Below are 27860 nucleotides of genomic sequence, written 5' to 3'. Positions count from 1 at the left end.
ATTGTATTGATGTTTAAAACTCTCATAAATGGAGATTTATTGTCTCCCTTACCCTTTGGTCATTGGTTAGCCAGATTGTACACATCTAATTGTTGATATCTAGATTATACTCTCAAATTAAGGGAATTTGAATTCTGTAACTTTTAAAGTATTTATACAATATTGGATCAAGAGTATTTGTTTTATTTTTATAAGTATATTAGTTTAGACAAGTGTTCACTCTAGTGTGAGGAAATGGACTATTAACATGGCAGTCCAGTAATCATTAGTTTACTAAAAAAGAAAAGGAGTACTTTTGGCACCTTAGAGACTAACAAATTTATTTGAGCATAAGCTTTTGTGAGCTACAGCTCACTTCATCGGATGCATCATGTAGCTCGTGAAAGCTTATGCTCAAATAAATTTGTTAGTCTCCAAGGCGCCACAAGTACTCCTTTTCTTTTTGCGAATACAGACTAACACGGCTGCTACTCTGAAACCTGTCATCAGTTTACTGAAATTGAAAGGGCCACAAAGGGAGGAGTGGGGGGAAGCAGACTATAAGGAGAATATGGTTTTGGGCCTCCACTCCTTCTTGCCATTTTTTTCTGTCCTTGTATCTCTTTTCAACCCATTTTTCATATATTATGGCTGTCTCTTTCCCATCTCCCTCTCTTCATCCCTCACCCACTCACATTCATCTTTAGCCAGGTATGTCTTCCTTTTTCTGTTTCTCTCCTGTTTTTCCCTCCAGCCCTGAAATGTGAGAAATTACAAGTGTACATGTTTTTCAGAGCAGGAGCGTTTTCTTATTGGCTCTGTCTGCAGAGTGAAACAGATTGACAGGTAGTTGGTGTCACGGGGGTTGTGTTTCTGTTCAGGAGTTTGATACTAAGAATGTTTCATCAAGTGCCAAAGCTAGTAGTCCACTGAATATCAGTTGCAAGAAAAGAGGTAATCTGTATGGTATATCCTGAACACTCAATTTATCAATTAATTCATACTTGGTTCATACTATCAAAATTACCCTTTTATATAGTTAACTCATGGCATATTATTAACTTCAGTTATTTTTTTATATGATATCGTCAGAAACTTTTACCGTGCCAGTGTGAGAGGCTTTCTTTCCAGTTGAATGATAGATTTAAAAAAAAAAAAATTTTTATTGTGTTTAAAATACGTGGAAACAGTTCTCTTTGGAGACCAATGACTGTAATGGTCTCTTTGGAAATAAAAATACTGTCTTTAGAGGAATAGGTGGTCAGATTGACAGAGACCCTGAGGGTTTTTTGCCTTCCTCTGCAGTGTGGGGCCTGGGTCACTTGCTGATTTGAACTAGAGTAAATGGTGGAATCTCTCTAACTTAAAGTTTTAAAAACAGGATTTGAGGACTTCTGTTACTCAGCCAGAAGTTATGGGCTGACAGTTAATTTCTTTTGAATCACCTTTTAAAGTACTTTGCTGGACTGGGTAATAATCTCTCTCTGCCTCAAGTTCCCATCTGTAAAATAGGGATATTTCCCAAACTTACAGGGAGGTGTATAAATTCTGAGTATAAATTCATTAATATTTGTGAACCTTCAGATGGATGGTGATGGGGGGCCATATAAGTAACAAATAGATAGGTAGAAGTAGATAGTTAATAGGAAATGGAATTGCGTCAGATCTGGGCCCATAACAGTGAAAATGCTAATAGGTCACATTTTTGCATTTCCTTGAACATGGAATGTATTCTGCACTGTGAACCATTTAAAAATATGTATTACTTTATGCAAATACCTGAACTTTTGAGTGAAAACACTACAGCAGCTTTTTTTGGTCCCCTTCTAGGAAGAAAAGGCTTCTCTTCTGCATCGTACCCAGGAAGAAAGGCGTAAACGAGAGGTAAAATAGAGTGTTGTGGAAAACAACAGCTTTCATGTATGCTGTAATTTTGTTCAGCCTGATGATAGTTACACTTCGAAATCTTGTATTTTAGTAGAGTTTTACTTGAAATTATTCTATAGGGTTTTTTTTAGTTTGTGAACTTTCTATGTACATTTTGTTCTTCCATATATCAGAATCAATAGAACCATTTAAACTTTTCCCCCTAGATTTCCCCGATATAAATATTCTTCTATAAGAACTATTTCCTTTTTAAAAAAAAAAGTATTTAGTGTCTGATGCGATACCCATGGAAATCAATGTGAGTTTTGCCAATGACTTCAATGAGCATTGGATCAGGCCCTTAATGGAAAAAGGAATTTATGTGGCCAGGAATTTTCTCCTTACACCTCCCTCGTCCTCGATTCCTCTGGACTGGGACTCAGGAGACCTAGGCTCTATACAAGACTCTGAAACTGGCCTCTTCCGCTTTCTGTGCCTCAGTTTCCCCATCTGTAAAGAGAATGATACTGACCTCCTTTGTAAAGTACTTTGAAATCTACTGATGAAAAATGCTCTATAAGGAGTAGAGATGATAATTATTATGATGATGCTTGAGCCTGCAATTAAATCATTATCCTGTGTTGGTGGCATTAGTCTGCTGCTATAACTAATTACTCCAAAATCACCTCTTAAAAGAATGTAAACTGGAACGGTGAAAATACCGTTTTCCAAACATAGTTGTCTTTAATGAACAAACTTGGCAATAAAATGATACCAAGTAAGTGGAAAGTGAAAAGGATTCATTTTTGTTTGACCTTCCCCCTATTTTAAAAGGGGGTGAAAATACCCCCTAAGTTTAGATAATTGGTCTCAGATGACAATGTATACCTGAATAGTTTACATACTGATAAAGAACATAAACAAGAACATTTGACTCATAAACCTGTGCTTTTGTTTTTTTGCAAGACTGCTAAGAACCTCTATTGTAATTCACTATTTTTTATATTAGTTACTGGGTTTTGAGATCTAAAAGGATCTGATTTTTAAGTTGAATGCACAGTTATGTACTGAATTTACACATGCAATTTGGTATCTTGTATCTTAAATTACTACTCCCATTTATGATCTGTCAATCCTTACCAACATGCAAAAGTACTATTCTGTGTTTCAGAAACTTTTTGCTGAGCGATAAGTGGCTAACACACTCATTCAGCTGCTAATACTTGCATCAGAAACAAAGCACTGTGTACGGGTATATTATAGGCATATACTTTGTGTATGTATCACACAAATATGTGTATAATGTATAGCTCCACTAGGGCTGTTGATTGATTGCAGTTAACTCATGCGATTAACTCAAAAAAATTAATTGTGATTAATCGCACTGTTAAACAATAGAATGCCAATTGAAAATTATTAAATATTTGTGGATGTTTTTCTACATTTTCAGATATATTCCCACAGCTCCCATTGTCCGGGAACATTTGCATTGGAGCTGTGGGCTGCCGTGCAAATGTAAATAAACGGTCTGGAGGCCCGCCAGTGGATTACCTGACAGGCCGCAAAATGTCCACCACTGCTCTAAAGTTTTACATTGTTTTATTTTTGAATGCAGATTTTTTTGTACATAATTCTGCATTTTAATGTTCAACTTTCATGGTGAAGAGATTGCATTGCAGTACTTGTATGGAGGTGAATTAAAAAATACTGTTTTGTTTTTTACAGTGCAAATATTTTAATCAAAAATAAATATAAAGCGAGCACTGTTCACTTTCTATTCTGTGTTGTAATTGAAATCAATACATTTGAAAAATTATACATCCTAAATATTTAAATAAATGGTATTGTATTATTGTTTAATAGTGTGATTGATCACATGATTAATCGCGATTAATTTTTTTAATCGCACGATTAATTGTGATTGATTTTTTTTAAATTGCTTGACAATCCTGATCTCCACATATATTAGTTTTACAGGATGAAAGAAAAGTCCCTTTATAGAAGAGTGTGGGGTGTTTTTTTTTTTTTTTTTTTTTTTTAAGAATGAGTCCTTTGAGAATAAAATCAGTTATGGGCTTTGAAAAAGTGCATGCAGTGAAATCTCAGTAGTGACCTCAGACTTCAAACACTCGCAATTATGGGTCACTAATTGACAATTATGTATTCTAGGATGAAATCCATACCTGCAGAGTGGGAAAATATATCTGCCTTGCTGCATAATTTCACCCTGTGATATTATGGAGAGGTGGTGCATCTCCATAATTGAGGTTGAGAATTTTTCCTAACTTTGTCCTTCCATCCATTAAAATCTTAGATATTTCACATTTTGTGTTTTGGTCTGGGGCCAGCATGGAATTAATTTGCTCAAATCTTGGAATAGTCAGGCAGTCTGTTTGGGGACCGGGATTCAAAATCATACTGTAGAAGTTGGATCGTGTTTCAGAAATTCTTTATATGCCTTTTTTTGACATCTCATCTCAAAAATGGCTTGTCTTAAAAAAAAAGGACAAAGGCATATTTGGTAAATTAATCACTGGTTAATTAGGATAATAAGAATGGCTTGTCTGTCTACAGCAAACTTTTAAATAGCATCAAATGTCACATGGAGACTTCTTTTTTGTCTGAGTAGGCCGTAAAAATGTAAGTGGGTGTGGGTTTGTCGCAGTAGTTTAAAAAAAAAAAAAAAAAGGAAAGGAAAAAAGGGAAAAAAACAAAAAAAGGAAAAATTTTAACCTGTCCCCAACTAACCCTCACTGATTTTGCTGTTGCCCGATTTCCCTACTTCCCCTGTCCTCAGCCATTGCCTTTGAGACTTCCTTACCCAATTACCTGCAGTTTTATCCTCCTCCTCTCCCCCCGCCCAAATAAATGCATCCTACCAAATAGTACAGGTATGAATGGAAATGTAATCTATATGCATTTCCCTTGGATACTTCTTATCACCTTAATTGGCTGTGCTAGCAGTAGAAACTATTAAACTTCTTCCCTAGTATCTGAGCTAGCTTGGCTTTCTGCTTAATTCTTTTCAGAAATTAAATCTCTTTAAGGAAATGATACTTTAAGACATTTTTGGGTGCTGAGAAGACTCCATAAAACATCCCTCATCTTGTCTAATTTTTGTGGGAAGAGGAAGTGTCTTTCCATATCTCCATGCCATGTCCCTGGGTTTGAAGCACCAGATCTCATCTTCCTCTCAGAATCAAAGGATCCCTTTAGAGGCAGTAAGACTACACCAAGAATATACCTGACTGATATAATCTATTTCTTATCCTAACAGAAACAGCCCTAAAACGCCCTGAACTTTGGCTAACTTGGGTCAAAGGGTAAACATAAGAGTGGCCCTACTGGTCAGACCAAAGATCCATCTAGCCCAGTATCCTGTCTCCCAACAGTGGCCAGTGCCAGGTGCCCCTGAGGGAATGAACAGAACAGGTAATCATCAAGTGATCCATCCCCTGTTGCTCATTCCAGCTTCTGGCAAACAGGCTAGGGACACCATTTCTGCCCATGCTGGCTAATAGCCATTGATGGACCTATCCTCCATGAACTTATCTAGTTCTTTTTTGAACCCTGTTATGGTCTTGGCCTTCACAACATCCTCTGGCAAGGAGTTCCACAGGTTGTTTGTACATTGTGTGAAAAAATACTTCATTTGTTTTAAACCTGCTGCCTATTAATTTCATTTGGTGACCCTTAGTTCTTGTATTAGGAGAAGGAGTAAACAACACTTCCTTACCTATTTTCTCTACAGCAGTCATGATTTTATAAACCTCAATCATATCTCCACTTAGCCATCTCTTTTTCAAGCTGAAAAGTCCCAGCCTTATTCATCTCTCCTCATACAGAAGCCGTTACATATCCCTAATAGTTTTTGTTGCCCTTTTCAGAACTTTTGCCAATTCCAATATATATTTTTTGAGATGGGGCGACCACATCTGCATTCCAGATGTGGGCGTACCATGGATTTATATAGAGGCAACGTGATATTTTCTGTCCTATTATCTGTCCCTTTCTTAATTATTTCCAGCATTCTGTTTGCTTTATTGACTGCCGATGCACATTGAGTGGATGTTTTCAGAGAACGATCCACAATGACTCCAAGATCTCTTTCTTGAGTGGTAACAGCTCATTTAGACCCCATCATTTTATATGTATGGTTGGGATTATGCTTTCCAATGTGCATTACTTTGCATTTATCAACATTAAATTTCATCTGCCATTCTGTTGCCCAGTCACCCAGTTTTGAGAGATCCCTTTGTAGCTTTTCACAGTCTGTCTGGGACTTAACTATCTTGAGCAGTTTTGTATCATCTGCAAATTTTGCCACCTCACTGTTTACCCCTTTTTCCAGATCATTTATGAATATATTGAATAGGACTGGTCCCAGAACAGGGGTACACCACTATTTACTTCTCTCCATTCTGAAAACTGACCATTTATACCTATCCTTTGTTTCCTATCTTTTAACCAGTTATCAATCCATGAGAGCACCTTCCCTCTTATCCCATGGCAGCTTACTTTGCTTAAGAGTCTTTGGTGATGGACCTTGTCAAAGGCTTTCTGAAAATCTAAGTGCACTATATCCACTGGATCCTCCTTGTCCACATGCTTTTTGACCCCCTCCAAGAAGTCTAGTAGATTGGTGAGGCATGATTTCCCTTTACTAAAGCCATGTTGACTTTTCCTCAACAAATTATGTTCACCTATACGTCTGACAATATTGTTCTTTATTATAGTTTCAACCAGTTTCCTGGTACTGAAGTCAGGCTTACAGGCCTGTAATTGCCAGGATAACCTCTGGAGCCCTTTTTAAAAATTGGGGTCGCATTAGCTATCCTCCAGTCGTCTGGTACAGAAGCTGGTTTAAATGATAGGTTACAGACTACAGGTAGTAGTTCTGCAATTTCACATTCGAGTTCCTTCAGAACTCTTGGGTGAATACCACCTGGTCCTGGTGACTTACTGCTGTTTAATTTATCAATTTGTTCCAAAACCTTCTCTAATGATACCTCAATCTGGGACAGTTCCATAGATCTGTCACTTAAAGAGAATGGATCATGTTTGGGAATCTCCCTCACATCCTCCACCATGAAGATCACAATGGTCTTATTGTCCTTGAGTGCTCCGTTAGCACCTCAATCGTTCAGTGGCCCCACTGGTTGTTTAGCAGGCTTCCTGCTTCTGATGTACTTAAACAAAAATTTGCTATTACTTTTTGAATCTTTGGCTAGCTGTTCCTCAAATTCTTCTTTGGCCTTCCTAATTGTATTTTTATACTTCATTTGCCAGTAAATGGTGGTATCAGATTTAAATCAGTCATTGAAAAGTGTGGTGTTAAAACACTATGTTTAATAAGATATGAAAACTCCTCTTCTGTTCTTGAAATCATGATATTTTTTCATATAGTTCTTATTGATTATTAAAAATTGCTTATCCTGCTATAAATTTACATTGCCTTTACAAACAAAAGGAATCTCTTCCTGGGCAGGACTAAATTATGTATATGTATATGTGTATGTCACTAATGTTTAAGTCACAGGCACCTTTCTCTTACTTTGATAAAGATGTATTTAATTTTCAGAAATATGCAAATGCACAGAAAAAGCAAATTGATCAGAGTATAAAAAAACCAAAAATATCTTTGAATATAAATATATATGACAGAATTATAGAAACAAGATTCAGTTCTGCATCCTGTATTTTTGACTGCCTTATTTCTTTTAATTTTATAGGAAGAAAGACGAAGGCTGAAAAATGCAATAATCATCCAGTCCTTTGTACGGGGGTACAGGGCCAGAAAGTACCAGGTAGGTATTTTTCTCATCAATTGAGAGAGAAATTGTGATTAAAATAAATGTGTAAAACAATTTAATTGAAACTGGGGCTTCTTAATACTATAGTCCTAGCCATTTCTGTTGAGAAACTTTGATATTGCTAGTTTCCTTTGGTAAGCATGGTCCAAACCCATATAAGAATAGTGAAAAGCAAGAGTTTGTTTTATTCTCAGTTTGGCCTTATTTTTAAAGGGCATTGTTGAGCATTGACTTCAATGGGAATATTAATGTTTTCAAAGTTAAGCACGTGCATAAAGGCATTGCTGGACCATGTTCTTGCAGCTCCTATTTAAATGAAGCAAAGCTGGGGTTGCTTAGCACCTCTGAAAATTGGGCCAAATATGTTTCAAGTGATTGAAATGTCATTTCTAGTGTATGATGCACAAACATGTTTCTTCGTATAATTTAGATGATAGGTTGATTTGGAAGGGGCTTCTTTTAGACAGCACTGGGTCAGTTATTCTGCAAAAGTGTTGTTTATGTTTATGAACTGGCTAACAGAGTGGGCTGGTTCAAAACAAGTTTATATTAAATGGTATTATTTCTTAACATGGGACTTCAGGACAAATTGTAAACAAAGAATCAGCATAATGCTGTGAAGGGGATTTGTGTAACTTGGACTCTTAACAAATATGTAACATCAGAATAGTACCTTCATTTTACCTGTCGGATAAGATGGAAATTCAAAACGAATAGCTTAAAATCCTGCATTTATATTTTCATGTGTTGTCAGAACATAATTTTAATTTATTTTTAACTTTTAAGTACTCCATCCAAAGAAGTGAATTTGATTGCTGTGCTAATCTGGCACAATCTGGAGGAACTGTCTCCACTGCCAGTGGAGCTAATCTGACCCTTTTAGTACGTCAACTTCTGTTTTTTTATAGACAGAAAGAGGATTCTAAGCGTTTGGTGAGTGCCAGTACATATTTTACTCTACTGTAGTTAGTTTTATTTCTTGCATGTTTTTTAGTCACTTCATTACTAATTGCTTCATTCCGTAGAAATAAGTGGGTGGCTGCAGAACAGTCTTAGTTATCCTTTTGATCCATTTGTTAGAAATATGGCTGTTCTGTAGCCCTCTTTTTTTAATCCAGTTTCAAAGAGAGCAAAGTTGGTGGATTTTGGTGGCTAGATTTCTTCTTTGTACTTCCTATTCAATGCCAATTCAGATGAAATAGCACAAATCCACTTTTCATGTATATAATTAAATATTAAATGTCAGTGGGAAGTTTGAGAAACCATTGTGAATAGCAGCATAAATGGTGTACATAACTCATAAGAAAAAAATTGCACTCAGAATGAACCACCACTGTATGAAAATATTGTAGCTGTTAGCATTTTTTTTTTCCCTTCAGTTTTCTGTAGCTTCTTCTCTTCCCACAAGTTTATGTGAAGTCGTTTAGTTTTCTGCAGTGACTGATAAGGATAGCATGTCTCTGCAGAAGTCTAAATCCTGCAAGGAAGAAGGATTTAAACATAAAAGTAAATGAATATGAAACTATTGTGACAGTTTGAAAACTTAAAATATATGAAGAATACACTTTTTCCTTGTTGGAGTCTAAAACTATTTCAGTTTCAACTTCTAAAGATGGGATGAACATTTCTCGTATCTTAAAACTTTTAGATGAGGAACCTCCTTCTTTCTCAGTGAAGAATATGCTAATATGTCTGTCTGTATTGTGTAAAGTGTCTTGTGCATTTAATGTATAAGATAATAGTGCATATGTATAAGATAATATATTAAAATTGTTCATTTATATAACAGTCTATATGGCATGTTACAAAACATAGACTAAGACAAGACATGGCTGTTTAGTCTGTTAGCCTAGCTCTGAGAATTTTAAAGGACTAATATAGATATTATTTTTACGCAACATTGAAAAGCAAGCTTCCCTGCTACCAAGGAGTTAATCAAGCTTTCCCAGAGCACATTCTACTGACATTGATGGTGCAGGTGCATATAAAAGAAGTAAGCAAAAGGTGGTTATGTTTGCATATGCTCTATTAAAACATAGGGTTTGAAAAATTCCCAGTCATTATCAAAGGAGAAAATCAACAGGAAAAGAGGTGTAATGGTCATGCAGATTGGGCGGTGGAAGGGGGGAATAAACTAGTTGACCCTGTAATTCTACACATTTACACAACTCTTCTGAAAGCCAATATGTTCAGTAATAAGGTCTTTTAACCAGTTCATACGTTCTAGATCATAATATTTTCTTGTACCTTGCATTACCCTACACACTGTGATTTGTTTATATTCTGAGCTAAGAGGGATAGCCATTCCTGTTTTCCCAGTGGTTCACTAGTTATCCAATATCTAACCTAATTGCATATGATGAAAGTGGTTAGCCTCACTGTCCCATATCCTTAGCACTTTCTTTAACTCTGTCATTTCTCAACTAGTAAGTCCTAGTGTAGAATTCACTACTGAATATTTGCCTAAAAGCTGACCTTCTTAAAACTATTCCTGAAAATCATTGCATTTTCTACAGTCCTAGCTCACGTGCTTAATCACCTTCTGCCTATGTTTTTCCCTACATTTATTACCTGAACATTTTGCCTGTATAGGGGATCAGATAATACTTATTTTAAAAACCTGCTGCTAGACTATTTTTGATGTTAATAAGTGCTATTTCCCTGTCCATATCACTCAGACCGGTATTCAGGTCTTCCTGCAAAAATTGTCGTGTTCAAGGTATTCTTTTCTTATCCCAACAAATCGCTTGAGCAGCCATGATATTATTAATACCCGTTTCCTGTTGCAACAATCTCACTGCCTTCTCATTCTGTTCTACAGCTGTAGAACCTGAAATGTGAACAACATTTACTTAGACTATTTTTAATGATATATAATAATTATTTTAGGGAATTGGTAATTAACCCTGACCTTTTCAGGTGACATTAAGGTGTTTCATAGATTCAGAGAGGTTTAAGGCTGGAGGGACCATTGGATTATAGGAATCATAGAATCATAGAACTGGAAGGGACCTTGAGAGATCATCTAGTCCAGTCTCCTGCACTCAAGGCAGGATTAAGTATTATCTAGACCATTCCTGACAGATGTTGGTTCAACCTGCTCTTAAAAATCCCGAATGATGGAGATTCCCCCCCTCCCCCCGACAATTTATTCCAATGCTTAACCACTCTGACAGTTAGGAAGTTTTTCCTAATGTCCAACCTAAAGCACCCTTGCTGCAATTTAAGCCCGTTGCTTCTTGTCCTTTCCTCAGAGGTTAAGAAAAACACTTTCTCCCTCCTCCTTGTAACAACATTTTCTGTACTTGAAAACTGTTATCATGTCCCCCCTCAGTTGTCTCTTCTCCAGACTAAATAAACCCATTTTTTTTCAATCTTCCCTCATAGATCATGTTTTCTAGACCTTTAATCATTTTTGTTGCTCTTCTCTGGACTTTCTCAAATTTGTCCACATCTTTCCTGAAATGTGGCGCTGAGAACTGGACATAATACTCCAGTTGAGGACTAATCAGTGCGGAGTAGAGCAGAAGAATTACTTCTCGTGTCTTGCTTACAATATTCCTGCTCGTACATCCCAGAATGATGTTCACTTTTTTTGCAACAGCGTTACACTGTTGACTTATATTTAGCTTGTGATCTGCTATGACCCCCAGATCCCTTAGAATCATAGAATATCAGGGTTGGAAGGGACCTCAGGAGGTCATCTAGTCCAACCCCCTGCTCAAAGCAGGACCAATCCCCAACTAAATCATCCCAGCCAGGGCTTTGTCAAGCCTGATCTTAAAAACCTCTAAAGAAGGAGATTCCACCATCTCCCTAGGTAACCATTCCAGTGTTCACCACCCTCCTCGTGAAATAGTATTTCCTAATATCCAATCTAGACCTCCCCCACTGCAACTTGAGATCATTGCTCCTTATTCTGTCATCTGCCACCACTGAGAACAGCCCAGATCCATCTTCTTTGGAACCCCCTTTCAGGTAGTTGAAAGCAGCTATCAAATCTCGCCCTCATTCTTCTTTTCTGCAGACTAAATAATCCCAGTTCCCTCAGCCTCTCCTCATAAATCATGTGCTCCACCCCCCTACTAATTTTTGTTGCCCTCCACTCGACCTCTTTCCAATTTTTCCACATCCTTCTTGTAGTGTGGGGCCCAAAACTGGACCACAGTACTCCAGATGAGGCCTTACCAATGCCGAATAGAGGGGAATGATCACATCCCTTGATCTGCTGGCAATGCTCCTACTTATGCAGCCCAAAATGCTGATAGCCTTCTTGGCAAAAAGGGCACACTGTTGACTCATATCCAGGACAATGTATCCTTTCCGCAGTACTCCTTCCTAGGCAGTCATTTCCCATTTTGTATGTGTGCAACTGATTGTTCCTTCCTAAGTTGAGTACTTTACATTTGTCCTTATTGAACTTCATCCTATTTACTTCAGACCATTTCTCCAGTTTGCTCAGATCATTCTGAAATGTAATCATATCCTCCAAAGCAGTTGCAACCCCTCCCAGCGTGGTATCATCTACAAACTTTATAAGTGTACTGTCTATGCCATTATCTAAATCATTGATGTAGCTATTGAACAGAACCGATCCCTGTGGGCCACGCTCCGTTATGCCCTTCCAGCATGACTATGAACCACTGATAACTACTCTCTGGGAATGATTTTCCAACCAGTTATGCACCCACCTTATGGTAGCTCCATCTAGGTTGTATTTCCCTAGTTTGTTTATAAGGTGGTCAGGCAAGACAGTATCAAAAGACTTACTAAAGTCAAGATACACCACGTCTACCGCTTCCCCCCTAGTCAGAAGGCTTATTACCCTGTCAAAGAAAGCTATGGGTTGGTTTGACAAATTTGTTTTTGACAAATCCATGTTGACTGTTACCTATCAGCATATTATTTTCTAGATGTTTGCAAATTGCTTGCTTAATTATTTGCTCCATTATCTTTCCAGGTACAGAAGTTAAGGTGACTGGTTTGTAATTCCATGGGTTGTCCTTATTTCCCTTTTTATAGATTGGCACTATATTTGCCCTTTTCCAGTCTTCTGGAATGTCTCCTGTTTTCCATGACTTTTCAAAGATAATTGCTAATCTAGATCATGTAGTGTAACTTCCTATATATCACAGGCCCTTAAATTTCACTCAGGTACTCCTGTATTGAGCCTAATAATTCATGTTTGGCTAAAGCATGTCTTCCAGAAAGACATCCAGTCTTGATTTGAAGATATCAAAAGATGGAGAATCCACCACTTCCTTTGTTAGTTTGTGTGATTGGTTAATTGCCGTCACTGTTAAAAATCTCTGCCTTATTTCTCATTTGACCTTGTCTAGCCTCAGCTTTCAGCCACTGGTTCTTGTTACATCTTTTTTGCTCAATTAAAGAGCCCTTTATTACCCAGTATTTTCTCTCTACTAATGCAGTGTAATCAAGTCTGGGAGATATTTCCCATTGAAAGAATAACCTAATTACATTAACTTCAGAGGAAATGAGTAATTAAAGACATCAAAGAAAATGCCTCAAACGTTAAAAGAATCCTAAAACTTTCAGTAAATCCAGGCCAAGGAAAGAAAACAAGAAGAGAATTTCTAATTGTTGAGCACACTATTTGTCCTTGATATGTACTCCTTTATAGTCAGTTCTTTTTTTGGGGGGGGAGGTATATTATGATGCTTCACACAAAATACTTTAAATTTGAGGAGTTAGGGAAGAATAAACTATTTGATGCGTATTTTAAAATGTTCTGTTAAATATTTGAAAATCATTAAGCATTTTTAAATGATACCCTGAAGATAATAGAGCAGTAAAGTGCTGTAAGTGTGCATAACCCACGTAGGAGTGTGGAATAAGATTCCCTCCCCCCACCTAGAAATTGTGATTGTCACATAAGAGGTTCATAAAGAAAACTTTTTAAATGTAGTTTACCCCACTGTAGATACAGGGTCAAATTAAGGCAACCTGGGGCACACCATAATAGGGGCCTGCCATTGTCCTGTCTCTGCTTGGAGTGGTGGTGGCAGGGCATCTCCTTCCCCTCTCAGAGAGGCGGGGTAGCATTATGGGGTCCTCTTCTCCCCCTCCCCGCCGAGCAGCAGAGTGGCGGCAGGGTTGGTGGGGGGAAGTACCTGTCTCAGCAGCTGAGAAGTTTCTGCTTGAATGGATGAGTCGGATTTGCTGCTGTCATAGATCCTAGCACATGCCTCTCATGGCTGCTCACTAGGACTGCTGTGAAGGAAGTCCAAGCCTCTGCTGTTCTGGGTCCCCAGGATGTGTCAAGCTTCTAGAATATTAGCAGTCTGCATCATTGGGCCCTTCCTTGCCCTCTTTGGCACGTTTCCTTGGTGCTGATTCTCCGTCTGCTCCCCTTCTTGGAAATGGAGCTTCTCCACCCATCTGCCTTTAGCCCCCAGGAGCAGCATTGACCCCTGAATTACCCCAATTACTTAAACACACCCCTCTATGAAAATTCCTTCCCAAAGTTAGGAAGCTTCTGGTTCCAGTTTAACTCAAGCACATGCAGCATTGTGAAGCAGTTAACACACAAAGTCTAACATGTTTATGCCCCATTTATTTAATCACAGAGAGCCCAGGAGAGTACATATCGTACCAAAAATAAACATCTTAAACTTCAGTATTCCTCACTAGTTCACCCCTCTGCTGTGAGTCTTGGGAGAACCATCTGGGCAATGGTGAAGCCAGGTTTTACACCTGGGGAGGTGGCGAGGGGGAAGAGGGCTGGGTCATTGTTGGTGGGGTGAAGAGCAACCCTCTCTCCACACTCTCCTGGCAGTAGCGGCTTCTATCCTTCAGGGCTTGGCCCAGCTCTTCACTCCACATGTTGCAGCCTGGCACATGGGGTTGCGGAGTAGCGCATCATGACGGAGTGGTGGCCAGGCCAAATTTGAGTGAGTGACATGCACCATGTCACAACAATAAGAGTGAGGAGCCAGGCCCAGCCTTATGCAACAGGAAGCATTGCCTGCACTCAAACAGCAGGTGGGCTTACTCTTCTGCCGTGTTTGAAAATTCGTGTCATACAGGTACTTTTGTCAGTTGCATAAATATGTTTGAAAAGGTGTCATGTACAAAAATTAGTTCCGCCACTGCGTTTGGGTCCAGGAAGGCAGGCAGGGAGTCCCCAGCATCATAAGGTGTTGCATGCTTGGTTGCTTCTCCCTCATGGACTGGAGAAAATGGCCCATGAGCACAACAGCTTCTGTTCTTTTTAGAACCTTCAGTCACTTGTGTCAGGTGACACTCTTGCCAGCTTCCCCATTTGAGCCAAAACCCTGCCAGGTGACTTTGTTGTCAAGGTGACTTGCCTCCTTCTAATCCAGTTCTTCTGGGCAGGGACCAGTCTTTTGTCTAGAATGTATAGATTTCCAATGATTGGGTACTTAGAATCAGCTACTCTCTTTGTTTTTTCCAGCACCTTTGGAATCTCAACCCACCATGGAGAAACAGACCATAGAGAAGTCAAAAGGCTGCACATTCAGAGTGGAGTTTGCAGACACATAGGGATCATAATCTCACACAGAATTCATATATTGTACAGACATATTCCTAAATTGTCACAGCTGTGCTCTTCTCTTTTTCTCACGGTCAGTCTTCTGCAGCCATGGTGGCAGGGATTCCTTGAGTAGTAGGTCCCGGATGTTTAGGAAAGTTTATAGATTATTGCTTCAGGCTGTCTGCAGACTCAATTATAATTATAATCATTTCTCATATTCAAGCTTTCCTTTGCAACATGAGGGCTAAAAACTACTTTTTTAAATGAAAGTTGAGCTTTTGACATACTAACATCATATGACTCCAGTAGCTGGAGATCCAGGCTTGGGTTATTGTGCCAGTGGCTTATTCGAATCCTGATTAGAGAAATTTTTTATGGATTAATGACTTGTCACATTTCATTAGATAATCACAGTGCTAAACTATTTCTCATTTTATAACATTACTGTAAAATGGTATGAATAGCATTTTTTCATAGCATTTTATGTAGGCCAAAATATGGTATACTCACTCATACCTTTCTCCATGAATTGGCTTTAATGGGACTTCTGGTAGAGTAAGGTGCTTTTTCAAAATGAGTGAGGAAATCATGATTGGCCCATAATGAATAACAGCATTCATCTTTACAGGGTTTTTGATCAAATCTGTGCATTTTGCTTTTCCCAGATATGGATGTGTCAGAACTTAATTAAACAAAGTTCTCAGTTCGTTAAGCAGTTGGATGGTCCTGACAGGCTTACTTGCTTATTCCAAATAAAAAGACTGTTGGGCCTATGTTGCAGGTAAATCACTTTCTTTCTCCCAACTAATAGCTAAATAGTGTTCAGAAAACATGTATTGATATCACAAGATAAAATATAGGAATTAAATGTGATTGTGTGTTTAGTAGAGAGGGTTTTCATTGTTATTTTATTTTTTAAATTCATGTTAGATATAAAGGCTTCAATAAAGGAAAATCTTTCCTATTCAGGACAGGAACTACAAGTGCTTATTTTCCATTGACTTCAAAATTAAGCATGTGCTTGAGGGCTGTCCTCAATAGGGATGGATCTAAGCATGTGCTGAAGTATTTTCCTGAATTGGGGCCATTAGCAATAATTGTCCAAATCAGAACATTTCCTCAGAACTAGTGACTGTTTGGGAAGAGCTGTAGGAATCATAACTGTATCCCCAACTGGTCACAAAATGTCTTATACTAAGATGTTTGTTGCTGTTTTATGGCTAATATGGTTGTTTAAAATACTGTTTGCTCCCACTTTTTTATTTTGATTTTGGGGCATGATGTGCATGCATGTCATTGTGTTCAGCAATGTGATAATTGCAGATAGTGATGCTGAGAGTGACTTCATAGGGCACAGGAAGCAAAGTCTGCTGGGAGAGAGAGAAATAGCTGACCTGGATCTGGTAGAAGTAGCCCACTCTCCTCTTTGGAACCAGAAAGATTATTCTTCATCTTGATGTGATAACGGTAGCCAGCTCCCTTCTCCAGAGCTAAAAGGTCTTGTAAAGAGGATACTGTTTCCTGTTTACTTGGAGTGCAGAGCCAACAGTGGAACTAGCCATGTGCCTGTGTTTTGTCCTATGGTCTCAATTCAGTTAATATTAGGGGCATTTGTAGACAATGAATGCCTAGTACACTTGGATTTGATTAATTTTTCCATTCTTCTGGTAACTGTATACATACCATATACATAGTGAATTATGACATCAAAACTCTGTAAACTAAAATATAGGGTACATTGGAACCCGGTTTTTGTTAAGACCTTTTCATTTCATTATATCACTGCACTAGAAGTGAAGTTTCACTGTAATTGGAATTGCAATTTACAGTTTTAAAATTTGAAATGATTTGGGATATTCTTTCTACTTTAGAAATTAAGTTTTACTATATCAGAGTTCACTGTATATTTTACAGTATCAAATATTTGTATTAAAGACAACTAAAATGTTGTTGCAATATGTGTTTTATATCCATTATGGTTTAAATCTCTTTACAAAAGGGTTATGTGCAATGGAAACAAAAAGATTTTTGATACTAATGTATATTTTCAGATAACATCTATATTTACATATCAGATGGTTTCAGTTTTATCAATTCTCATGGACTCAATATTTGTGTATATTTCTCATACTTTAATGTGTCCCTTAGTAATGTAAAGTCTACCATGGAAATATAATTTAAAGTAGACATTGTACTTTAGATTAAAAAGTAATAGGCTTACTTAAAACTGTTTATTTCCGTGTGAGAAAATTGCTCAGTGTAAATAGTTATGTATCAGTTTCCAATATTGACTCAGTAGGAGGTTAGCTTAAAAAAAACAGAACCACACGATAAATTCATGTGAATTGATGCACCAAGATAAGTAATTATAAAGAAAAAATAAAAGCTGATGTGGTCTGCATACATTTTCCCACTGTATTTCATAGAACAGGGGTGGGCAAACTTTTTGGCCTGACGGCCACATCTGGGAATAGAAATTGTATGGCAGGCGAGGAATATTCATAAAATTGGGGTTGGGGTGCGGGAGGGGGTGAGGGCTCTGGTTGGAGGTGCAGGATCCGGGGTGTGGCTAGAAATGAGTTCAGAGTGTGGAAGGGGGCACCAGGCTGCGGAGGGGTGATGGCTCTGGCTGGGGGTGCAGGCTCTGGGATGGGGCTCGGGGTGAGGAGTTTGGGTGTAGGAGGGTGCTCTGGGCTGAAACCGAGGGGTTCGGAGGGCAGGAGTGGGATCAGGGCTAGGGCAGGGGGTTGGGGGGCGCAGGGGGAGGCTCAGGGTGCAGGCTGTGGATGGCACTTACATCAAGTGGCTCTCAGAAGCAGTGGCATGTCCCTTCTCCGGCTCCTATGCGGAGGCACGGCCAAGCGGCTCTGCGCACTGTGCTGTCTGCAGGTACCACCCTTGCAGCTTCCATTGGCTGCAGTTCCCAGCCAATGGGAGCTGCAGGGATGGTGCTTGGAGTGGAGCAGCGTGCAGAACCCCCTGGCTGCCTCTGTGCATAGGAGCCAGAGGGGGGCCGTGCCGCTGCTTCCAGGAGCTGTATGGGGTGGCCTCCGAACCTGCTCTCTGGCTGGAGCTCCGGAGCTGGGCAAGCCCAGACCCCACTCCCCAGCAGCAGCTCAAGAGCTGGATTAAAACAGCTGGCAAGCCGTAGCCATATCCAGCCCATGGGCTGTAGTTTGCCCACCCTGACATAGAATTATAGAACTGTAGGACTGGAAGGGATCTTGAGAGATCTTCTAGTCCAGTCCCTGCACTCAAAGCAGGACTAAGTATTATCTAGACCATTCCCTGGCAGTCGTTTGTCTAACTGGAGAGGTAGATACGCTGGAGGGTAGGGACAGGATACAGAGGGACCTAGACTAATTAGAGGATTGAGCCAAAAGAAATCTGATGAGGTTCAACAAGGACAAGTGCAGAGTCCTGCACTTAGGATGGAAGAATCCCATACACCGCTACAGACTAGGGACCAAATGGCTAGGCAGCAGTTCTGCAGAAAAGGACCTAGGGGTTACAGTGGATGAGAAGCTGGATATGAGTCCACAGTGTGCTGTTGTTGCCAAGAAGGCCAATGGCATTTTGGGATGTATAAGTAGGGGCAGATTGAGGGACGTGATCGTTCCCCTCTATTCGACATTGGTGAGGCCTCATCTGGAGTACTGTGTCCAGTTTTGGGCCCCACACTACAAGAAGGTGTGGAAAAATTGGAAAACGTCCAGCGGAGGGCAACAAAAATGATTAGGGGACTGGAACACATGATTTATGAGGAGAGGCTGAGAGAACTGGGATTGTTTAGTCTGTGGAAGAGAAGAATGAGGGGGGATTTGATAGGTGCTTTCAGCTACCTGAAAGGGGGTTCCAAAGAGGCTGGATCTAGACTGTTCTCAGTGGTAGCAGATAACAGAACAAGGAGTAATGGTCTCAAGTTGCAGTGGGGGAGGTTTAGGTTGGATATTAGGAAAAACTTTTTCACTGTTGAAACACTGGAATACGTTACCTAGGGAGGTGATGGAATCTTCTTCCTTAGAAGATTTTAAGGTCAGACTTGACAAAGCCCTGACTGGGATGATTTAGTTGGGGATTGGTCCTGCTTTGAGCAGGGGGTTGGACTAGATGACCTTCTGAGGTCCCTTCCAACACTGATATTCTATGATTCTAACCTGTTTTTAAAAACCTCCAGTGACATGAGATTCCACAACATCCCTAGGTAATTTGTTCCAGTGCCTAACTACTGTTTAGACATTAGGAGAAACTTCCTAACTGTAACCTAAAGGTCCCATGTGGAAATTTAAGCCCATTACTACTTCTCCTTAGCTACTAAGAACAGGACAACAACATATCACCCTCTTCTTTATAACAACCTTTTACGTACTTGAAGACTGTTATGTTCCCCTTCAGTTTTCTCTTCAGAAAAAACAACCCCAATTTTTTTCAATCTTCCCTCATAGCTTGTGTTTTCTAGACCTTTAATCATTTTTGTTGCTCTCCTCTGTACTTTCTCCAATTTTGTCCACATCTTTCCTGAAATGTGGTGCCCAGAACTGGACACATTACTCCAGTTGAGGTCTAATCAGCACAGAGTAGAGCAGAAGAATTACTTTTTGTGTCTTGCTTACAACACTGCTGCTAATACATCCCAGAATGGTGTTAGCTTTTTTGAAACAGTGTTAAATTTAGTTTGTGATCCACTATGACCCCCAGATCTGTTTCCGCAGTACTCCTTTGTAGGCAGTCATTTCTCATTTTGTATATGTGCAACTGATTTGTTCCTTCCTAAGTGGAGTACTCTGCATTTGCCTTATTGAATTTCATCCTATTTACTTCAGACCATTTCTCCAGATCATTTTGCATTTTAATCCTATCTTCCAAAGTACTTGCAACCTCTCCTAGCTTGGTATTGTCCATAAACTTTGTAAGTGTACCCTCTATGCTGTTATCTAAGTCATTGATGAAGATTTTGAACAGAACCGGACCCAGAACTGATCCCTGTGGGACCTCATTTGATATACCCTATCCACTTTGACTGTGAACCATTGATAACTACTCTCTGGGAAGAGTTTTCCAACAAGTTATGTATGCATCATTGATACAGTAGTTCCATCTAGGTTGCATTTCCCCAGTTTGTTTATGAGAAGGTCAAGAGAGACAGTATCAAAAGCCTTACTAAAGTCAGTTCTACCGCTTCCCCCTATTCACAGGTCTTGTTACCCTGTCAGAGCTATTAGGTTGGTTTGACATGTTTTGTTCTTGATTCCAAGTGACAGTCAATTAAAATCATCCTTTTTTCTGGACATTTTTTAACTAGCGTGTTTACAAATGACACCTAAAATTACTATAAATTAAAGAGATTAGTGGAAATGTTTTTCTCTGATTTTTAGTTTTTTTACTTTGTGCATTTGTCAGTATTTTGTGTATTCTTAGTGCCATTGATTCTCCTGTATAGTCTATCATTTTCTCTCTGTTTGCATTGGCTTTTTACACAACAAAAGAGGGATAGGCAAATGTAAAATTGTAAAAATTAACAAGGGATCTTTGGGGCAGGGATAGTAACAGAAACTACTTTTAATGCTTTTTTTAATGGCTAGATTTCAAGTTGGCAGTGGCCCTATTTAAATTGTTTTTTTCACTATAATATAGGTGTGTGTTTATAATAGAAACTACATAATACAAACTAGACTATATGGACCTTAGGCTTCATTATTGTTCTCTGGCGTGAAACTCCATTTTGCCCATGGTAGAACTCAAAAGCTGATCCAAGCAGGTTTCTAAGGTTCTATTTCCTTGATTTTGGAGCTGTCCTTTTAACCTTTCCCTTCCTAATTTTCCTAGCCCGTATGCACCCCCAACCCATCATGGTGCCATATATTTATTCTCCCCCATTTCTGTAATTGCAGGTATATGATGAATAGTTTAGCAAAGAAGTGTAGAGAGTAGAATGTCTAGTACTTTGTTCTGTAGCTGAGGATAGAGCTTTTGTCACACATCTGACTGTCTTCAGCTGCCTCTCCAGAATCCCACACAGCTTAGTCCTGGCAGACCTGGCTTCATTTTCTGTGTTCATGTCATAGCTGTTGGCAAATAGATACTCTGGACTTCTCTTCTGAGGAGTCTCATAATGATTGTGCCTATCTAATGAATGCTTTAGGCCACTAAACTTTGCAAGTCATTGAGGCCAAGAATTTAGGAAAGAGGAATTGGATATTTGTATGGAAAAGAAAAACATCAAGATTTGTTATAGTTAATACTAAAAAAAAGACTTCAGGAAAGAATAGAAAACCTTACGCTTCAGGGTTTAAACCAAGCTGTATTGGGAATTAGAATGACATGTTTGTGTGGGACAAGTTTATTCCACAGTTGCTTGTTGCATGGTTTCTGCTGCTTGTTGCATGGTTTCTTGTGTCTTCCCCGAAGCATCTGGTGCTGGCCGCTGCCAAAGACAGGATATTAGACTAGATGGACCATGAGTTTGATCTGGTTTTGGCAATTCCTATGTTCCAGGGTGTTGAAGCACTTGTGTAAAGATAGCTGAACTCCTGAGGATGTTTAGAATCCATTATGAATAAGATTATTTTTAAGGAAGATGTAAAAATCTTTGTAGCTCAATTTTTTAAAAGTATGCATAAATCTTAACTTAAATGGGAAAAACTCTCCTGTTAAGTAATTGTGAATTTTATTTTATTTACAGGTTACTGCAAAACTGCAACGATGACAGTCTGAATGTTGCACTTCCTATGAATGCTTGAGGTATTTTCATCTGAGAATACGTATTTACCTGTTTTACAAGATGCCAACTATGTGGCATCACTATTTGAACAAATTTTGCACTACATGGTTCAAAAAGGTCAGTAGCAGGAATATTAGAAGTTGTGGAAAAAACACAAATTTTGAACAAATGTGTAACTGCTGAAGGCCATGTTACTGAAACGCATTGTATTTTGACAACAGACATTATGGTTAACATTAAGTAGTTCTGACACTGACCCATTGTTTTAACGAACACGTTTGTGAACAGAAAGTTACAGCTCAATATTTGATTTCTTTGGAATAATGTTTCTAAACTTGTGTTTTACTATTTAGTTTGTAATATGCTAATATTATATAGTGAATATGCTTTTTTCCTCTAACTGCTGTTTTACATATAAGCAAATAACCCCCCCAAGACCCAAACTGCAGTTCTACTCTGAAAAATAACTTTTTGTAAAAATGTTACCTTCTTGTGCAACAGATCTCCCTTTATCTGCTAGATGGTGTTAAAAAGTGTTTGTTAATTTTTAATCCTGTTAGCACTGTAGTACCAACACAGCAAAGAGATAGTGAGCTATGTTCTATTTCCTTTGTTCCATCATCAATAGAGTTGTTTGCGAAGTTCCAGGCAGTTACATCTGTGCAAACCTGTTGAAAGCAAATGGATTGCATAGATGTCACTGAGGGTGTAATTTGCTTGTGGAACTTTTATTACTTGTGGGATGTGCAAGAAGGAAAGAAGGCAGTTTGGCTTTCTGATCCTGGGTTGAGTTTGCCAGACTCATATCAAAGGGAAGGGAAAAACTTTTTCTTCTTAACTGATCATGTTTGACCTGACAGCCATTTATAGGAAAAAACCACAGAACTCCAGAATGTCATTTCTACAGTCACTTCTTGGAATAGATCCATATTTTAAAGGACTAAATACTGCTGTTATGCTGGTCCTGTTGATTTAGATGGAACTGCTAAATTACTTTTTACCAGAGCATAATACAGTGTGAGTGAGATTGTAATACGTTAGTTTGCTTGCCTAGAAGCTATTACACATTTTCATAGTATGCTATTAAGAACACCATAATTTGTATCTTTGTTTAGCTCTTGTATAAAGTATTTTTGAAGGTGTCACCTCCATGTAGTGGTGAAAGCTTGTCATTGTATAACATCCAGTTTTCAAAATTGATGTACGAGAATTTAATTCTGGATAGGTTAAAAATCTAAGTCCATAAAATTCAGCTGTCTGTCTGATCATAGTACAAAAAACAAAAATAGTAAGACTGCATGATAACGGCAGTTGTGCTGTCTTTTTAATCATACATGATACCTGAATTATTGTACAAAACGCTTTTGTGATCTTTGTTTATATTGTTTTAAACTGTTTTGCACACAATCCATCTAGCCTGTGCTAGGTGATAACTATTACCTTAGCTCCTGCATCTCCTGTACTTTCCACTTTGTTATTTCCACCACTTGTTACATCTTATCATATAGCCCCTACCCAAAAGAGCTTAACAGTTGTTTGATATGTTGTCCAGTGCCTAGCACAATGGGCCTCTGATTTTTCATTGAAACCTCTAGGCAGTACTGTAATACAAGTTGATAATAACTTGAGTGAGTTAAGGTAAGTGGAATTTGATCCAGGGGACACAAGAGCTGCTTAATGAAATGAAATTGCACCAAAAAGGGGAACAAAACAGTTTCAGGGTTTGACAAGTGATAAATGTGAATATATTGTTTAAAGATGAAGTTCAAAGGGTTGAAAACACACAGAGAAATAATTTTTAAATATTTATTTTTAATTATTTTAGCTTCTGGAAAGACCTGTAAAGGGGACACTGCTTATCTGTGAATGCGCTTATGTATTATGTGGGGGAGGGATAGCTCCGTGGTTTGAGCATTGGCCTGCTAAACCCAGGGTTGTGAATTCAATCTTGAGGGGCCATTTGGGATCTGGTCCAAAAATTGGGGATTGGTCCTGGTTTGAGCAGGGGGTTGGACTAGATGACCTCCTGCATGTATTGATTTAAATACTGGCTCTTTGGAGTAGAGTACAGATGAAACTTTTTTTGCACAGTTCCTCTGGAGTAGGGGTATAGTATATCATATATATGCAAAAAGAAAAGGTGTACTTGTGGCACCTTAGAGACTAAATCTCTCACAAGAACTCCTTTTCTTTTTGCGAATACAGACTAACACGGCTGCTACTCTGAAACCTGTCATTATGCAAGGCACTGAATTTAGCTGTATGGAGTGGAAATCTATCAACTTCAGGAAAAAACTAGTACAGACACAGACAGACATCATCTTCCTCTCCAAATGCAAACGGATGGACATTATTATTTTTTTAAATTTGTTAGTCTCTAAGGTACCACAAGTACTCCTTTTCTTTTTGCGAATACAGACTAACATGGCTGCTACTCTGAAATATATACGTAAAGTATATCAGCCTTTTAGGCCTTGTCTTCACTAGGAAAAAGATGTATTTTTAACTCATGTTAGCAAGTATTAGCTAATATGTTAAAATACTAATATAGACAAGGCAAGTTGTAGTTCTTCAAGTACTTGTCCATATATATTCTAATACTGACAAGGCAGCTGTAGCTCTAACGTCTATGACTGTTGGTGTGCAAGTGCCTTGCACCCTTGAGTTTGGATTCCTTTGGCCAACAGTCTTCCTTGGGACCATGCCTGTGCCCTGACTGTCCTTGTGCTGCACATTGAGAGGAAAAAGGCAGGGGACCCTCCATTCCTTTGCCAATATGGAATCCATGAGTTATGGAACTTCATAATAGGGAAAGAGGAATATATATGGACAACACATTTCTAAGAGCAACAGTAACTGTAAGATAAAGTAATCATTAATTTTAACTTGCAAGTTGGTAAGAGTAAAGTTTAGAGGGACCCTAGGTTTTACCTTGATCAGGTCTTAGACGTTAGAGCTACAGCTGCCTTGTCAGTACTAGAATCTCAATACATGTTAATATACATTAGCTAGTGTGTTTAAAAATGCACCTTTTCCCTAGGGTACACATGGTCTTATAGTAAGAAAAGGGTTTGTGGCAATATAAAGGCATTGTAACTTATAAAAATAATCACAGGTTTCAGAGTAGCAGCCGTGTTAGTCTGTATTCTCAAAAAGAAAAGGAGTACTTGTGGCACCTTAGAGACTAACAAATTTATTAGAGCATAAGCTTTCGTGAGCTACAGCCGATGAAGTGAGCTGTAGCTCACGAAAGCTTATGCTCTAATAAATTTGTTAGTCTCTAAGGTGCCACAAGTACTCCTTTTCTTTTATAAAAATAAGAAACTGATATCTCGAACTTTCAAACTCAAAAATTTTTACTGCTGAAATATCCCTTACTTAATCCTAGTATTAATAAATTGTAGGTATGTATGAAAACTAGATAATCTAGAGGCCATTTATCACACAAAGGCAATTTAAAAGTAATATCAATTTAACTGAAATGTCAGCTATAGGGCAAGTTCAGTGCACATCCATATTTACAAGTGTACACTTGAGAAGAAGTGCTTCATTTGAGAAATACATTTAAAACACACACTATTTTAACCATACCCTCTTTCTTTCTTAAAGCTGAACAGATGTTTTATAGTCTCCAGCAAGTGAGCTTCAAATATACATTTCCAGTTTTTGGCAACAGTGAATGTTCTTTCCAGGAAATGGGTGCACAAAGGATTCTTCATAAGAGTACTATGTTTACTGCAGTTCACTTTCAGCTATTACGATGATGCTGTGCAGAGCAAGTTTAAATTCTCTTAGGTGTGGTTTTAAGAGGCATTGCGAAGGGTGGAAAAGTTAGTTCAACTTTTCAATGCCTTAGAAACCTTCCAATATGCTTTTGTGATGTGTCTTGTTGTCATGGACTGATTTTCACTGACTAGAGCAGGTAATTTGAATAGGATGGTTTTTATTACTGATGATAAAAGTATATGAGAACTGTAATATCTTTAGAAAATGTGTGAATCTATCTTAGTTTTCACATGCTCTACACCAGGGGTGGGCAAACTTTTTGGCCCGAGGGCCACATTGGGGTTGCAAAACGGTATGGAGGGCTGGGTAGGGAAGGCGGTGCCTCCCCAAACAGGCTGGCCCCTGCCCCCTCCCACATCCTGCCCCCTGACTGCCCCCCTCAGAATCCCTGACCTATCCAACCTGCCTGCTCCTTGTCCCCTCACCGCCCCCTCCCAGGACCCCCCCAATTGCCCCCTCTGGACCTCACCCCTATCCAACCCCCCCGCTCCCTGTCCCCTGACTGCCCCAACCACACCGCCACCCCCAACAGGCCCTGTGGGACTCCCATGCCTATCCAAACCCCCCTCCCGCTCCCTCACTCCCCCGGGACCCCATCCCCTATACTACCCCCCGCTTCCTGTCTCCTGATTGCCCCCTCCGAACCGCCGCCCCATCCAACTGTCCCCTGACTGCCCCCCGGGACCTCCTGCTCCTTATCCCCCCCCCTTACCCGTACCCTGCCGCTCAGAGTGGCAGGACAAACAGGCTTATTTGAAAGCTTGGGAGTTGGGCGGGCGCAAGCTGTGTGGCGGCGTGGCTGTGTGGGACGGGGAACAGCGGGGGAGGGGCTGGGGGCAAGCCTCCCCAGCCGGGAGCTCGGGCTGGGCAGGACGGTCCCGCGGACCGTAGTTTGCCCACCGTGCTCTACACTTCAAGTTCATTGAGCAAGAAGGTGAATTAAGGATAGGATGGAATCATGAGATTGTCTTTGTATCTTATTGACCTAAATGCTGTTCAGGTTACCTCCCACCCACATCTTTGTTATGTAGTCAATGGAACATCATGTTGTTATGCAAGAAATCGACAATTTAGGAACAATTTTCAATCCGGACTGGTGGAGGTCAGAAGTATTTGTAGAATTGTGATACTCTTCCAACAGCAGGTATGTGTGTTGGATGTCAGATGATACTCTGGAAGGTTTTGGATCTAGTGAGAGCCATTGATGGTGTCCAAATGTGGTGTCAGAAATGTGACAGTCGGATGAGTTCAGAGAAATAGGAGATTTAGTATATTGTGTCTAGGCGGCAACTGCTTTAAAGAGCCAGTTCAGCAGGAGAAGGTTATTTTTGAAAGTCAGGCTAATTCTGAATACGTTTATCTGTCTCTGCAATTTACAAAATAAACTGCATTTCCAAAAAAAGGTTGTTGACTGTCCAATTTCTTCTGTGAATATAGCTTTTTGCCTTTTTGCTGCATTTTTCCATTTTATCTATTAATTGTTTAATCAGACTTTATGCTATGAATTGTAAAGAGCTCCTAATTATAAATTGCATTTTTCTTTACAACTCAAGAAATAAATGGTTGCATATATTTTTTTGTTTCAGGATACTACAGGTCGCTTTATTTGTTAATTAACAACAAGCTTCCATCGAGTATTGAGTATTCTGATGTCTCTCGAGTTCCTATTGCAAAAATACTGCTAGAGAATGTTCTGAAACCATTGCACTTTACATATAGCTCCTGTCCAGAGGGTGCAAGGTAATCAAAGGAGATCTTTCAATATTTGTATATCAACTCATTATTATCTTAGATACATAGGGTACATGCAGTTTTTAGTTAAGATTTTATATGTGCCGTTGAGTGCACAGTATTACAGAAAAAAAGAGTTTTATTATGTGATAGTGCAATAATATACTGAGGTAGGTTTTCTAAAATTCTTTACAGCACTTCAGTTAAATGTAATTGTTCATAATCTTGAAATAGTTTCATGATAGTTTTATGTGGGTGTATTAGGCTTTAAAGAAAAATACAAATAGAATAATATTGAGAAGGGCTGATTAAATTAATTTTTTGAGTAATCTGACGAGCTCAATATAGTGGCATAGAATTAAGGAATGCAGCTATACATAGTTTCCTTGATAGATTAAAATAATGTGTTCAGACTCGCAAGTTGATGATCAATCACTTCATGGATGTG

At 39.0% G+C, this 27860-nt stretch overlaps 1 protein-coding gene across 1 annotated transcript in view; it reads left to right on the top strand.

The window, feature by feature from the left end:
• UBE3C (ubiquitin protein ligase E3C) overlaps positions 1-27860 on the top strand; it is a 183000-nt gene that overhangs the window by 11938 nt on the left and 143202 nt on the right. Inside the window, 7 exon segments of the mRNA XM_038389495.2 lie at positions 1810-1863; positions 7578-7652; positions 8445-8591; positions 15840-15955; positions 21857-21904; positions 21906-22012; positions 27268-27421. Of these exon segments, the coding sequence (XP_038245423.2) occupies positions 1810-1863; positions 7578-7652; positions 8445-8591; positions 15840-15955; positions 21857-21904; positions 21906-22012; positions 27268-27421 (701 nt within the window).

The sequence above is a fragment of the Dermochelys coriacea genome, chromosome 2 (assembly GCF_009764565.3).
Source record: "Dermochelys coriacea isolate rDerCor1 chromosome 2, rDerCor1.pri.v4, whole genome shotgun sequence".
NCBI lineage: Eukaryota > Metazoa > Chordata > Testudines > Dermochelyidae > Dermochelys > Dermochelys coriacea.
This window is presented reverse-complemented; position numbering and strand designations above follow the sequence as displayed.